Source organism: Ambystoma mexicanum, chromosome 10 (assembly GCF_040938575.1).
Source record: "Ambystoma mexicanum isolate Mex_15411 chromosome 10, UKY_AmexF1_1, whole genome shotgun sequence".
In the NCBI taxonomy this organism is placed as follows: domain Eukaryota; kingdom Metazoa; phylum Chordata; class Amphibia; order Caudata; family Ambystomatidae; genus Ambystoma; species Ambystoma mexicanum.
In genome coordinates this window covers 1,640,416,436-1,640,432,630 of record NC_090932.1, presented here as the reverse complement: position 1 = coordinate 1,640,432,630, position 16,195 = coordinate 1,640,416,436, and the positions used below count along the sequence as shown (strand labels likewise).

Here is a 16,195-nt window from a genome sequence, read left to right as displayed (position 1 = left end):
GAAGGTTTTGAGGTTCTTCTGGAGATGGTTCTCAAGTTTCAGGGAGGCTGTGCCAGAGGGAGACCCCAGTCGAAGAAAGATGTACCACCAACTCGTTCCTTGGAGAAGCGACTGACCCTGAGGGAGTTGGAGGCGGATGAGCGAAGAGCTCGAGAATGGTGATATTTAGGAAGAGGTAGTTGAAGGTATTGAGGCCTCAGGCCCCAGAAGGCCTTGTGGACAATGCAGAAGGTTTTGAACTTAATCCTCGCAGCCACTGGGAGCCAGTGCAGAGATTTCAGTCCTGGAGAGGTACGATCCCTGGACTTGAGACCAAGGACGAGTCTTGCATTCCTGTTCTGGATGAGTTGCAGAGGGCGGAGAGTAGAGGCAGGCAGATTTAGAAAGAGGCTGTTGCAATAGTCCAACCTAGAGAGAACCAGAGCTTGGGAGACAGTGAGCTTCTGGGGGAAGGAGAGGAAAGGAAGAATAACTCTGAGGAGGTGCAGTTGGTAGTGTGACTTCTTAGAGACGTCCGAGATGTGAGGAGAGAGTGTGGAGTCCAAGATGACCGAGGTTTTTAGCCTACAGGTGGGAGCAGGAAGAGGGCCAGAGTATAAGAGCATCTTTGTTTTGGGTCCGGTTCCAGCATACGGTTGTGGCTGTTTTGGAGGATCAGGGAATCCTCTGCTCAGACATAAGGTGGTGTGGCACCGTATGTAGGACATTTTTGAAGGTTTCTTGAAGACCTACATAAATGGAAATTCATCCAAAGTGTATTGAGTGTGGTTACGTTTGTTTTATTTATAAAGCGCGCCACACCCTGGGGTTTCTGGGCGCATTACAAGACAGCTTAGAATCACTGTTTAGTACATACAGATTGGGATAACAAGGGGAGTGACACAATGGGGAGAGAAACAATACAATTTGAAGGAGAAAAAATGCATAAGGACTATATGATCGGGCACAAATCACATGGAAAAGGGCGGTATTACATGATCAAGGCGGTGTTACATACTAAGAACAGGTCAACAGACAAGTGCATAATCCAACAAGATGAGAAGGCAGGCTCCACTGCTCTGGATATCTCGATATTCCGGGGCGGAGTGTCATTTGCAAATAGACATTTTTTTGTGTTGGATCTAAAGCTTTGGAAAAATCTGCGCGTAGATGTAAGGGGAGAGCGTTCCAGGCTAGGGCAGCTTGAACTGGGAAACTGATCCCTCCAGCTCTTTTTAGGTTGAATCGTGGGACAGTAATGCAGAAGGCATTGATGGACCTTGTTGGTCGGGATGAGGTTTTTTTCAATGATTTTCTTGCTTGGGTATTGTGGTACAGCTATGTTGAGGCATTTATGCGTAATAGCGACCAGTTTGAAGTTAATCCTATCTTTGATAGAGGGCCATTTAGGGTTCCTTCGAAGTTCCAAGATATGGTCTCTCCTAGGGATACTTAATGCGGCTCTGAGCGCATTATTTTGTAAAGTTTGTAGTTTGCAAAGGATCAGTTTTTCCTCCTGCATAAAGTGTGTTGCAATAAAGCTTGGACAGGATTAACGCTCTTGCTAGAATTATGCAGCTGTTTGAGAGGTAGGGTTTGCAAGCATGCCTAAGCGTGCATGTGTAAAAGGTAGCTGATGCTGTCACATTAACTTGTTTGCAAAGATTTAAGGATGAGTCGAGGTAGAAGCCGAGAGTTTTGGTATCCTTTGCAGTTTTAATTATGTTTCCATCAATGATGAAAGCTGAGTATTGGGCGTCCAATTTGTTAAGGTGTGTAGGGGTGCCCAAGATCAGGATTTCTGTCTTCTCATCATTCAGGCAGAGGCTATGGGTAGCCACCCATGCCTGAAAGATTAGATGGATTTTGTTGAGTAAGGCGAGGTCTGTGTCAGAATTCCCTGATAGAGGTACAAGTATCTGGGTGTTGTCTGCATAGTTTGTGTAGATAACACCCAGGTGGTCTAGTTTGTCAGAGAGGCTCAGTAAATACGTTGTACAAGGTTAGCAAGACGCATTAGCCTTGTGGTACTCTGCAGGGTCAATGCTAGGGGAGTGCTAAGGGGGCTATAGCCCCTGATCTTTTGGCTACAGCCCCGGATAGAATCTCAGGAGCTACAGCCAAAAGGCTAGCTAGCCCCCAGTCCCAACAGTTCCGACATCAGCGTAGCCCCCGGTCTTTTCCAGACCTAGCAACTCCCCTGGTACTCCGCATGTGATGGGGATTGGGTCTGCTGCACCCGATTGGGGAAAAACTCTTGGTATTAACCGTGAATTTGAGTGCTATAGTTGGAATTTACATTGCTTTTCTTAGCTCTGTGGAGCTTTTAAGAGAAATTACATGGCCCTTGATTTGCAGGTTTATGCTCGCTCTGTGGATCTTTCTGTCTGCTCTGCTTTTTCACCCCCCACAAGGGGTTTCCCCCATACTTCATCACTGATTGCTTGTGCTCACCCTCTTGTTAGTTAGCAAGTGTTCCACTCGCTCGCAATTTGATGTGGATCCCTTGTTCCTTGCTTTTTCAGGGTCAATGGATTTGTCCAGACCTCTTACCCGTCTGTAGCACCCCTTCCCTTGCCCTCAGCAACTGCCCTCACTCTGATCAAAGCCATTGCAGCAGTGTGGCAGCTCTTTGCATGCAGCAGTGTGCCCGGCAGTGAAGCCAATGCCAATCAATGATATACTTTAAGCTAAAAAGTACAAATCATGACTTAATACATGGAGAATCGACATTATTATATGTGCAGTGTTTACCAGTCCTACCCCACGTCTTGCAAGTGCTGGTGTGTGTCTGTGCCTCAAGTTAAATCAACCCTTTGGGTATGTGTGGTAGTTTCAGCATGTTACATTGGACCAACTTCAACCTTGGACATAGAAGGGCTTCGCATGAACACCTCGGCCCTTAACCTGTCATCTATGCCTCCGTTTTGTGAGGTGGTGAGGCGGGCTCTTCTCTGTCCCATCTCTGCCTCCGTTTTGAGAGGTGGCGAGGCGGGATCTTCTCTGTCCCATCTCTGCCTCCGTTTTGTGAGGTGGCGAGGCGGGTTCTTCTCTGTCCCATCTCTGCCTCCGTTTTGTGAGTGTCAGGCTGAGAGGTCCTGTATCCGCGGAAGCTGCTGAACCCCCGACAATCCCCCTGAGATGTATTTCCCAGAACTAGTTTTCAATACAGCTCTGTAAACTACACCCCAAAGGGAAAGGGGGAATGGGACAACAAAACAACACCAGGCAGACTGCGTCAAGGCTAATCAGTGCTGAACCTGCAGAGGATAAAGAATAACATATACACTTTCTTAATTCACTTACTTAACCTTATGAATAGGAAGTAATTAATCCTTAACTAATAATTGAGAATCCTACCTGGTTCTTCTCTTGAAATTTCTTAGAGAAGCGGATAAGAAGCTGAAAATCTCTCTTACTTGCGATACTAGAAATTCCCAGCAACTTCTTACATTAGGCAAAACTGGAAGTTTTAGTTCTTTGTTTGTCTTTTTTCCAACTTGCACTGGTAGTTCAATTAGATTGTCTTTAAAATGTTCTTTCTTGTAATATCAAAACTTTTCAAACTATTTATAATTATCTTGAGTCTTTGAATCCTTGAAGATAGAGGAAAAAACGTGCTAACTACACACGCAGGTTATTTCCATTAATCGTTGAACTTCACATAGAAATCTTCCTGGTTGAAGAACACGCGCAAACGGATGAAGACGCGCGATCCAAGTAATCCACACGCGCAAAAAATCCACACGCGCAATAATATTCTCCTGCGAGACACGCGAAATAAGAACACCCGCGCTATTGAGTTCAAAAGCAACGAAGTGATTGTCACGCGCAATATTACTCGCGATGGAAAAAACACACGCGCACTCACAAGGCACGCGACGAACAGATTCTCGCGCTTAAAATCACACGCGCTTTGTATTTCACACGCACTTTGTACACACGCGATAAAAATCACACGCGCTTTATATTTCACACGCGAATTGTATTTCACACGCGCATTGTACACACGCGATAAAAATCACACGCGCATTGTATTTCACACGCGCTTTATACTTCACACGCGCTTTGTATACTTGCGCTAAAAATCACACGCGCATTGTATTTCACACGCGCTTTATATTTCACACGCGCTTTGTATTTCACACGCGCTTTGTAGTTTTCACGCTGCGAATAGCTTTTGGCGAAAAGGATCTCTCGTGCAATAAAACACACGCGCTTTTAAAATGGCACGAGACCAACCTCTGCTCGCGCTCGGAATACAAACGCTAGAAAGCACGCGCTCACTTGAATACGCACGTTACAGTCAAAATCTCGCGCTAAGGAACACCGCACTGGAAACACAAGCGCACACCGATAGTTCAATTGTTTTAGTTGAAACACTACTTTTAACGAATTTTCAAGGAGACTGTATTTAAGATGAACAGATTTACAGTAGAAATAAAGTCACTTATCTCCTTAGCGAATTCACAAAGATTTCCTGCTTTTCCTATCTTCCAAAACGAATTCCTGCCAGCTGAAGACTTCTCCTGAACCCCCAAGAAAGTAGCCGCTCAACTGCTGAGATCTGAAGGATAAAATCCACCAGGCCTAATACTAAAGCAGGAGCAGCCACTGAACACGTCCTCTCAGATGGGGTTTTGATGATGAAAGGCACAGAGTGACAGTTTAGAATGTTCATTGTTGTTCAGCATTGTCTTCTAGCCAATCAGAGCTGTCACTGTGAGGCTCCATCTTGCCTTGGGTCAGAACCAGGATTCTGAATCATCAAGTTAAGGCCTAACCAACTATAATGGAAAACTTCCCACCCACACAAAGCTAATCTGAAAAGGATAAATAATGAAAAGGAAACTTGAATAAGAGAAGGAAACCTGACAGTGAGGTGGCGAGGCGGGTTCTTCTCTGTCCCATCTCTGCCTCCGTTTTGTGAGGTGGCGAGGCGGGTTCTTCTCTGTCCCATCTCTGCCTCCGTTTTGTGAGGTGTCGAGGCGGGTTCTTCTCTGTCCCATCTCTGCCTCCGTTTTGTGAGGTAGCGAGGCGGGTTCTTCTCTGTCCCACCTCTGCCTCCGTTTTGTGAGGTGGCGAGGCGGGTTCTTCTCTGTCCCATCTCTGCCTCCGTTTTGTGAGGTGGTGAGGCGGGTTCTTCTCTGTCCCATCTCTGCCTCCGTTTTGTGAGGTGGTGAGGCGGGTTCTTCTCTGTCCCATCTCTGCCTCCGTTTTGTGAGGTGGTGAGGCGGGTTCTTCTCTGTCCCAATCTCTGCCTCCGTTTTGAGAGGTGGTGAGGCGGGTTCTTCTGTCCCATCTCTGCCTCGGGTTCTTCTCTGTCCCATCTCTGCCTCCGTTTTGTGAGGTGGTGAGGTGGGATCTTCTCGTACCTTTTTTTTAGTCTCTGATCTGTTCTGTGCAGTATATTTCCTCGCTCCCTTGCATGTATTTAGGGAGAGCATCCGTGTTGGCCTCTGCTGCCAAATTCTTACTGGTGGCTTGCAGACGTTTGCACTCCTTTGGGGCCGGCCTGTTGGCTTTTCATCCCGCGCACTGATTGTTACACTGCCTGGCGGGACCCAGTAGATGTTCGGCCTCCAGTAATCCTAGACGCACAGGTCCATAGTGTATGTAGCAGTACAGGCTGATCTTGAGGTGGACCTGGAAGCCCTCCATTACTCTGGGCTGTACCTCTTAACACACTACTAGGCTTTCACTGCACTTGGCAGGGTTTCTCTTGTGTCCGTGGGAGATGGAAGTCCTGGTGTGACTGTTCACAGTGCCGGGAGTATTTGGGATTCGAAAGGAGCTGCGGCAGAAATCCTAGGAGTACTGGACCGCAGCCCTAACAAAGGGACACCTACCTCAGGCAGTGTGCAGACTTGTCCACAGCACTGGGAGGCAGTGCTTCTTCTGCACGTGTGATGAGAGGAATGCAGTGCCCCTGAGAAGCAGTGTGGGTTTACTTTTCCACACAGGCGCTCCCACCAGCTGAGGCTGCCATCAGACGGCTTCTGAGACCTCGCAGGCGCTCCGCACCGAAGCAGGTGGGACATTCCAACACCTGCTGCAGGCAGTGGACAGCAGTCGGAAGCTGTATACATTCTATGCGTTGTGTGTCCTCCTGCTTACCAGCGACTCGATGTACTCCACCTCCAGTCCCCTACACCGCAGGTCAGCGCATGCTTTTGTGCGCGTTTAATGTTGAGCAGCCAGGCTGGGTAGCGTTTAACGTTAGGCTAATGCTTCCAATAGTTTGGCTGTTGTAGCCAGGGTCATCTGGAGTAGCTGCCCGTGTGACATGGCCTGTAGCACCACTTAGTCCTGGGTTTCAGGCTCTATAGAGGGGGAGCGCTTACGTTTTCTTTTCTTTGAATTGTTACTCACTTTCATTGGTGGTGGCGAGAACCGGCTGGAGGTTCACGCTCTCTGATCCAAAGGGCTCTATTTTCAACCCATTGGATCCAGAAATCCAGTCTTCACCCAACCAGAGCCTTCATCCCAGTGGAGAGCAGCAAGTTGCGAGGAGTTTTTAAAGGGGGCGAAGGATGGAAAGAGTGACACGATTCGTGCAGTGGGAGGGCGAGTAGAGAGAGGTGCAGTTTGCAAGATGACAAATAGATTTGTAGATGTGGATGGCAGCGTGAAGAGTGATTTCGTATGGGAAGCTATTCAGCATGACATCATTATGTAGAAGTGGTAGAGGTGGGGTGTTGGAACTGGGGAGCTTTCGTATGGCCTTCGTAGCAAAGTTGAGGACTTTATTGAGAGGGGATGAGGACTAGGAATGTTTTATCATACATTCTAGGTTCCCGCTAGCCCAGCACACCGCTACAGGATTTGAAATGAAGATAAAATGAGTAGGAGCTCAAAGAAGCTTCTGGGTGCCAGGCATCAACCAGTAGGCAGGAGCTACCACTGGGGAACCAGGAGCGCAAGTACCCAGCGCACCCTGAATCCAACTTCCCCATGAGATTCACAATTGTGTCCTTTATGTATGATTCATTAAGTTTGAATGTGTACAAGATGTGCTCTAATTTCTCTTTCTTAGCATTTACAAATACTCCGTTCATGTAATCTATGCATGTTTCTAATGCACCAATTGCCTAGGGAGCCTAAAGTAGCTCCTGGTAGCGGTTGTTTTCAAGCTAAGCAGGTGCTCCTAGGCTAGAAGCAGGAGCTAAATATCCCCCAGCTCCATTCAATTGCGAAAACTGCGATATAACCTCCCCAGCGTATAGAATCACACCCTCCAATTCAGGGCAATACAATGGTGTCTCAAAACTCAAACTGTTTCAACCAAAAGTGGTCTCCAGCTTTACCTTGTAAATCACCACAATGTGCGACACAAAATCGAATAGTCGGCAAAACGAATTTACTTGCTTACGTGTAACTCACCATTGATGGTCACGCAGGCATTCACTCTCAATTGCAAGTAAGTATATATTGTACTCTAAAATATGCTAGGCATAGCAAACATTTCTACTTCTATGTAGGTAACACAATTGACTTTAATAGCATTTCATCACGAGGCAAACTGTTTGTCTTCAGTATCAAAACAAGTATGGTATCTAAGAAAGTTACTTAAATGTTAATCAAAATATATACATTGAACTTGGCTCCGCTAGAGTGGAATTGTTAAAGTATGGCCTCTTATGTGCAAGTCGTTTAAATGTCGACAATGGCCAGCTTGCATGCGGCTCCTGCAGGTTGGAATTAGGACAGTCCTAGTCTCAGGGCTTGGTTTACTCTGCTCTGAACACGTGTGCTCGGTCTTCTCATATATGCAGCTTTCAATTAATATGTGTGGGCGACTTTCACTAAACTTAAGTGTGCTACTGTCATTCTTTATTAGTGTACACATCTATGCATACATGCACAACTTTTAATGTGCCTGTGTTTTGGGCTGGAGATGTACTATTCCCCAGTAACATGTACTGTTAAAACACCCTTTCCCTGTCACGTTACACAGAGGACTGTCTGTGCATTCAACGATGGGGACAGCAATGGTCTAAAACTTTGCACAATTTTTGCGTGCATAGAACGAATTCCCTATACTAATTTCTGTTGCACAAACATCTAACTTATGGCAAGCCTCCCGCTGCTGCTTTAATGCATGCTATCTTTTAGTCGATGGTGTGTAATGAATTCACCATCCGCTGTATGATTCGACACTGCCTTAAGCCATGGATTATATTTTAAATGGTGCTTCATTTTACAAAGGCAGTTATGCATTTAAGTGGCACCACAATGCATTCAGTTTTAACTCTTATCTCTCTATACAAAATACATTGGACTTAAGGAAATGACATGTTACTTTATATCCAATGTAAAAGGGATATAGAGGGCATTGTATTTAACACCCGCTCATGATTTGCGTCTCACTCTGCGCCTGTTGTCACAGGCGCAGGTACATGACCCTCGTTTCTGGGCATTGTAAAGTGCAACCCATTTGTGAGGTGCTTTGAAATGCACAGCAACACCCCCCCCCCACCCCCCTTATGGGGAAAGGGGCCTCTGAATGAGCACATCTACGATAAAGGAGCTGTGGCCAAAGCTGGTCCTAGGAAATGAGCGAACCATCTTCATGGCCAATCCCCCAGCAGTTTAGGAAAGGGTCATCTGATCTGAGCAATGCACAGGGTCTCCTCTAGATATTCACATTCACGCATGGGCTGGGCCAGTCTATGCCAGTCCTCCTATCGCAAACCAAGCGCAGACGCGCAAAGGTTTTGATGGCCAGTCAATGAGGCTGGCCCAAACACGCTGGTCCACCCACGCTGGATGTGTACTGGGGCTGTCTGGGAAAAGAAGGTAGCCTAGGTATGTGTAAAACGCTCTAGAGGGTGCAGGGCTAGGCTCATAGTGAGCCCATGCCTGCGCATCGCCCATTTTATGCCTGCGTAGTGAGCGACAAAGGGACGGCCCAAAACAGAAAGACCGGAAATGGGTCTTTAATACATTAGTACTGCAAGTGCTCCCTGGTAGTACATTGGGCTACTAATGTGGTAAAAGAGGCTACACTGTTGCTGAAACCAAGCGTAAATTACAGCTACCACAAGTTTACTCCACAACACAAGCACATGGTGCCAGAATTACTTAAGGACCAGAATGGGATACTTCAAAAGCACCCCTGTCACCTGAGCCATAATACAAGACTGTTCACATACACTGGCAGTGAAGAATCGACTGGGGCTGCCAGTCTAACGCAGAGTTGCTCTCCTTTCTCCACCCAGGTCCTGGATGAAATAGCCGAGCATGGTATTCGCATCTACCAGCTGCCAGATGCAGACTCCGACGAGGATGAAGAGTTCAAGGAGCAGACGCGGGTCTTGAAGGTAAGGAATCTGGGCGGGGGGCACGTGACTTTTCTTTCTAACTAAAAAAGCCAACACCGGAATTGCAGCGTCGAGGCTCCTATTTTCTTGCTTTTCTCACTTTGTATAACTTGCCCCCTACTCATGGCTCCTCCCATGCTTGTTTTGTGTAATCCCCCACCCACCTTGTGTGTCCTGAAAGGCCACCTCTGTCACGCCTTATGCATTTAACTGCACTCTGATGTTTGCAGAATGCCGTTTGCTTAGCGTTGTTTACCTTGAGGATGACAGTACTCGCTTCTGCTCATCATTGTTAGTTTGTTCTATTACTGCGAGACCACGTCCCATCCAGACGCGATGGCATTTTGACTGCTCCCATCTGGCGTCCCCCACTTTTCCCCCTGATCTGTGGTCCCATGCCAGATGCAAACCCTGCTCCCCCTCCCCTCCCCTCCCCTCCCCTGCTTCCTCTTTGAGGGACAGTAGGCCTCTTACGGCTATTGTACACCTGGTACCTAGTTTCCCTGTGCGAGTCTGTAGGCACCGCAAGCTGCTTGCACGGTGACCAGTCTTTACACCTGTGCTGAGGATATCTGTTATTCCCTCAGGAAATATAACCCGGAAGGGGGCCAGGCACAGTAAAAGAGAGCGAGGGAGGGTGAACTCTGGTGGTGATGTAGGAAGGTGGGTGGGAGGGGGGGGATTTCCTCCTTTTTGGACAAACAATAAAATGCTATACTGATCCCTTTACATGAATGCTGAGATGTAGCATGGACCTTTGACCTGATGGAAGGATATTGCCCGATGCGGGCTTGACTGGTTGGTGGCTGCTTTTGTCGCAGGCGAGTGCCCACATCCGCCATGTATGGAAAGGATCCTGTACACCAGGCACACATTCCCACAAGTGTCAGTAATGATCCCAGACTACAAATCTCTCCTTGTTTTTAGGAACAGCGCTAATTTAGCATCTCTGCTCCCTTCCATCCTACAAACTTGTTATTGCAGACCAATACAGCTAATAATACTTGAACATTCCAACATTAGTTTTCAACAAAGCACCAACACAACAGCCACTTAACGTAGGGAAAACATCTCCCTCAAACAACTAATCCAACTCCTTCCTCATCCCTCTCCGGAATCCCCCAAAATGTCAAGCAGCTAGAGAGCATGACAGAACATCGGTCTAGATGATCTGGTCAAAATACTTAAGCAGAGATCCAGAGATAGTTAAGCAAGTAGCTCGTCGGTTTCCAGTGAGCAGGAGCTACCAGCGGGAAGCAAACTAGTACAAAGGGATCGGCCAGTCTGACTTCCACATACTGGCCCTTTATGCTTTAAAGGTCTTGACTATGTGTTTTAATATTTATTTATAGATTGTCTGAAACACAAGAGTTAAATTCACATAGGTGCGTCTGTTCATCAGTTGGCCCGCGGAGCCAAATGTTGCTCCCCTGATAAGAACATAAAATCAGACTCGCTCTGTGGAGCTGGATTCTAAATGCCTTGGACTGACAAACTCTCCAAGCCCCCGCCACATCTCCCCATGATATGCATTCAAGTAAATCAACCGGAAGGTGGCACAGGCCTGGCTATTGCATGTGCCAAAGCAAAACTAAATGATAGCTGGAAGGTGTTGAACATATCATAGACACAAGCAGAGCTCTGGGCAACCCTCCAAACCATAATATTTCAGGTTGCCAAGCAGTTGCAGAAGGGGAAAGACCATGTGCAAATCAGGCTTGGTCCCACCCCAAATGGCTAGATTACATCCCTTCTGCACGAGACCACAAGCATCCCCAGACATGTTACAATCTTGTTGGGTGTCACTGAGGAGTAGCTTGGGTCTCTAGGCCCAGCAAGCACGGGACCCATGTCTGGGCATACCTGTCCCACAAAGAAGCCGAAACATGGTCTGGCGATGCTTGTGGTCTTGTGCAGAAAGGATGTGACCTAGCAATTCGGGCGGGACTGCCTCTTTGGGGGTGAAACCAAGCCTGATTGGCATATGGTCTTTGCCCTTTCTTTAATGTCTTGGCAGGCGAAGAACAATGGTCTGGAGTGTTGCCCACAGCAATTGCCAGAGGTATAAGATAATTCTGTACCTTCCAGCCATTGCCTCTTTGTTTTGTTTCAACAGTGAGTACAAATCAAGAAAGCAGCTTGCCCAGGCCAACTACAACACTAGAGAGCAGAAATCCCAAGAACAAAGGTTTCACTATGCGAAGTGCATTGAACTTGCAGCCTTGTTACCAAAAGGGATATGTCCAACCTCATTAAGGAACTTAAGAGCCAGGTGCTTGCAACACCAGCCTTGCATCATTGCAGGGACTGTGAGAGAACGTCTGCAACCATAATACCAACAAAGTGAGCGATGAGTAACACTTCCATCGATGTGATGCAAGTAAACCTGGCACATGAATTTACAGTAGGAAACAGCCTTCTTCAAACCCCAGAACTGGGAGCAGCAAACCAAAATTCAATAAAGTAATGGCCGTGAATAACCGAATGGGCTCACCAACAGACGCATGCACACCAAGGATCTCCACGAAACTGCACTAATGTATTAATTCCTGCCACTTAGAGAGGCAGTCTGCGATTTCAGGACTGCGTACATCAAACCCCTACTCCAGAACTCAAAAGGAAACCTGGAAGATCAACTAACTACTTACTGACCCATCTGTACCGTACCTGCACAAGTTATGTCTTCAGCCAGTCCCTGGACCATACAGACGAATTGACACAACTGTCAATGTAGGATGTTGTAAAGATCTGCGCTCATCCTGACGATCCCTGTGTCTGTATTCTAGTCAACATTTTAGCAGCTTCTGCCTCAGCAGGGCTTGCGCTCCTCATCAAAAGACTGAAGGAAGCTTGCTAGATGATCAAGCACTACATTGGGGGGTATTGGTCCTTCAAAAAGAAATAGGAGCTTTCCATCTATCCCCTTTCCAAGTTACCCCACGCAACATCCTGCGTGGAAAACTACAATGATCAGATCTGTCACCGTCCTCTTCTCTTTAGTACAACAGGCTCACACTCCACAACTACACAGGTGAGTCACAAATAGTCTGTGTTCTCCACCGACGACAAGAAAACTCTGCTCTACTGTTAGGGAGAATTCTCTGTTTAGGCTGAATTTCCCTACCTAGTGAGTCCCCCAGCAGCTTTGCTGGATTTCTGGGGTTTAATTTTTTTCTCCTGCCAAGAGTGAGACTCTTTTTCCCTCACTCTTGGACATGTTGAAGTGTGTTATCTTGGACAAACCTTGTGTTGAATGGGCTATGGGGTCTTTTACTCCATAGGGCCTCATGTATTTTTGTGATGTGGGTCACACAGCACCCTCTGTGCCGTGACCCAGGGGTGTCCTAGGGACTCCCCAACATAGACTCCATACCCTGGGACTGACTACTGTCTCCCAGGGCATGTAAAGTCACCAAAGACTTTGCTAGTCTTGAATCCTGAACAGAACCAGTACAAACCATCATATTGTGGACGTACTGGCTGGGGCAATTCGATTGCCCCAGGGTCTGTTAGTCGAGGGGGCACGTCTCCGTCCCCCCTGATCGAGTTTTGGCTGGTGGCAGTGGAAACTACTTTTTATATTCGACCGCGAATATTTCCCTATGGGATTTCCCATTGTTTTAGGCTAACACATTTAATTATTTATTTACGGTAGCCTTAAACATACCGCCGGTTTATATATTTATTTTTATAACTCCGGTTGGGACTTTTTGCCAAAACTTGATTCTAAAATGGCGTTGGTGTTCGCCTCTGTAACTCTGACCCAAAGTGGAGCCCTTTGTTCCACTTTTGGCGGGCTTCTCCACAGAAGCCCTCCAAAGTGGTGCCACTCTGTCTGGGGTACTTAGGAGGGGTGGAGGGGGATTTAGGCACCCTGGACTGAGTTACCTTGGTAACTCCAGTCGCACTCCGTCCTGATTGGCCCAAGTGGTGAGCCGCCCGGCTCACCACTTAGCATGTTTGAGTGACAGCTAGGCTGGGTGAATGGGGGTTTGCTGCATAAAAGCAGGGCTTTGGGGACTGGGACTTCAGAAGTCGCCACAGGACCAAGAATCCGACGAGGGAAGAGCTGAGCCGACCTGCTTCGACGACACCAACCGGTGGAGCCCTGCTGAACCGTCTCACCACTTTTTCCCGACGACCGAGGAGAACTCTTAACGGAGTGGCTCCTTCCCTTGACTGGTGGGGACAACCAGTTTTCGCCTTCTTTCCGTCCTTTGAGGTATCTCGTGGCCGCCTTGCCTGTGCCAAGCACCCCGGCAACCGGAATACCACGCTTTACCCCCTTACCGCGAAAGTCGGTACCAACCCTTTAACCGGAGGACTCCGCGGCTGGTTTCTTCCCGGGCAGTGCAACGACCCTCTTCTTCTGCTCTTCAGCGAGAACTTCTTCTCCCCTGACCGACGTCGAGCCCTGCTGCCACTGCCTGGAACAACTGCCACCGCTGGAGGATCCTTTCCGCTTAAGGTACTGTGTTCCGCCTGGCTTCCCTTGCCACCGACTGTACGGGGTAGATTTAGTCCCCGGCTTTCGAACCTGGGAGTGCCTGGGACACTTTGGCTAAACTTTCTGAGCCACTCTAAACTCTTTTTGACTGCTTGCAAGACTTTGAATCTCTAACTAACAGTGTGATCTTGGGCACATTTTCGCTCCGGCTACTCTAAGAGTGGGCCCTGCCTAGTGACTTTTGCTCACCTGTGACTTTGTGCTTCTTTGAGCCTATTGCAAGTGTTCTGGACCTTAGAGTGGTGTGTTTAACCCATTTCTGCTTTTTCTCTCCCTTTCTTGGAAACTACTAGAGTGTCATCTAACGTTAAGCACTCACCTCTGTTTTAATTAAGTGGTGTTAACCTAGAGTTGTCTAGATAGGAGAAAGGATTGAATCTACTTTCAGTATAACTGTGTTTGACGTTTTTACTATATGTTTGCTAGAGTGTTTTTAACTTATGTGTATTTTAAATAAATAACTATATACTTTTGAAACCAAGCTCTGGTCAGTGTTTGCTTGTGCTATTGTATTTTGGTACATATTGTGTATACTTTACATACTGCCTAACTCTTCTTGAGAGAAGTCTGACTGCTCAGCCACAGCTACCGGGTAAATCTGGGTGGTACAGACTGCTACCAAAGGGGTTTACTGCTCTACCTGTAGTCTTAAATCTTTTGCAGTGTTCCCCAAGGGAACTGCACAGGTTTCTGCCTAACACTGGTGTACAGCGGTGGGATTTGTATTGAGTATACATTTTATTGTGCTTTAGATACCTTAGTGCAACTAACCACAAAGCTTAGCACTGAAAAAGTAAAACCTCTAACATGTCAGTTATAGAAAGCTATAGTCAAGAGTCCCTTGCAGCCAAAACTGCTGATTGTTTAAGAGTGCTCTGTAAACATAAGGATCTCCTGACTAAGGGCAAGAAAATGGAGCTGATTGAAAGATTGTTAGCTAACCAAAGTCTGGGTGATGGTTCAGAGGAACCTACCACTCCAGCAACTGTAGATGACAGTGTTGAAGTTAACATGGAACAAAATGTTGATGTTTCTGAGGAAGAGTCAGAAGAGGAGGGTGAGGCTGTTGTAACTGTCCCCCCTAGGCCTCTGCCTGCTCTACCTGCTGTGCCTACTGGACCTTTACCAGGTCCCACATTTAGTCCTCAGTACTTTGAACTGGAGAAAATGAAGCTAGAATTGGAGTATAAGAAACTTAATGCTCAAACTGACAAAGAACTAAGGCTAAGGGAAATGGAGCTCAAGTATGACTTAGAAATGAAGAAATTATCTGTTGAGAATGTTTCTCTCTCTGGCTCCTCTAGAAGTTCCAGTCCTAAAAGACCCCGGATGCCTAAAGAATTGGTTGGTATGTATGAGCCTAAGTTGGATGTGTTGGATTGGTTGTCTCTGTTTGAATATAATCATGGGCTCCAGAACATCACAGGAAATGACTTACTCACCTGGTTGTTCTCTAGGCTTCCCCCGGTTGCAACTGATGTGGTAATGGAGATGGGGGAGGAGGATAGGAAGGACTATGAATGTGTGAAACTAGCTTTGATAGCTAGGTTTGGGAAGACCCCTTCCCAGTATCTTAAGAGGTTTAGGAACCTCAAAAAGCATGATGGTACCCCTTGGGCTACCTGGGTGAGTGAATGTTTGAAAAACTTAGAGGGATGGATTAAGGGTTACAAGGTGAACACTTATGAGGGGATGAGAAATCTCTTTATGTTGGAGTCAATTTATGATGCCTGCTCTCCTGAGCTCAGACAGCACTTGGCTGATTCACAGGAATTGGATCCTAGGAAGCTAGCTAAGGCTGCTGACTTGTGGGTTGCCAACAGGGCCACTCACAAGGATTCTGGGGTAACTCAGAGGAAGGATGGGGAGAAACAGCCTAAAAAGGACTCCAAAGAGAATTCTAATACCTCCCATACCCAAGAGGGCCACAAACAACCAAATAACCAGGGTAAGCCCCAGGGTAAACCGAATCAGGCTAGTGTACCTTCTGGCCACAAGCCAGAAGGAGGTCAGAACAAGCCACCCTTCCAGAGAGCATTTGGACAATGCTATGTCTGTCAGGGTACTGACCATATCAAAGGAGATCCCAAGTGCAAGGGTAAACCTGCAGGGATCAGCACAGTCTCCTTAGCCTTCACTCCTGAGGATGAAGTACAAATGGCTAGTGCCCACTTTGAACTCTTTGCTGAAGAACCCTTGGGTCTTCAAGCAACTGTAAACTTAGAGCCTATGGGTCTGGTTAGTCCCCAGAATAGGGTTGTGTATAACTCCCTACCTGTTAACTCTAAGGTGTATTATGTGGACAGTGTTCTTGTCAATGGCCAGGATACTCCTGCCAGGAGAGACACTAGGGCCAGCAGAACAGTAGTGGATGAAAGCTTCTTTC

At 47.1% G+C, this 16,195-nt stretch overlaps 1 protein-coding gene across 2 annotated transcripts in view; it reads left to right on the top strand.

Moving 5' to 3' along the window:
- The window catches only part of LOC138492705 (septin-2A), a 568,103-nt gene that overhangs the window by 344,002 nt on the left and 207,906 nt on the right, over window positions 1–16,195 (top strand). For both annotated transcript variants that reach the window (XM_069620052.1, XM_069620053.1), the window contains exon 8: window positions 9,201–9,302. In XM_069620052.1, coding sequence (XP_069476153.1) covers window positions 9,201–9,302 — 102 coding nt within the window. The remainder of the gene's footprint in view (window positions 1–9,200; window positions 9,303–16,195) is intronic.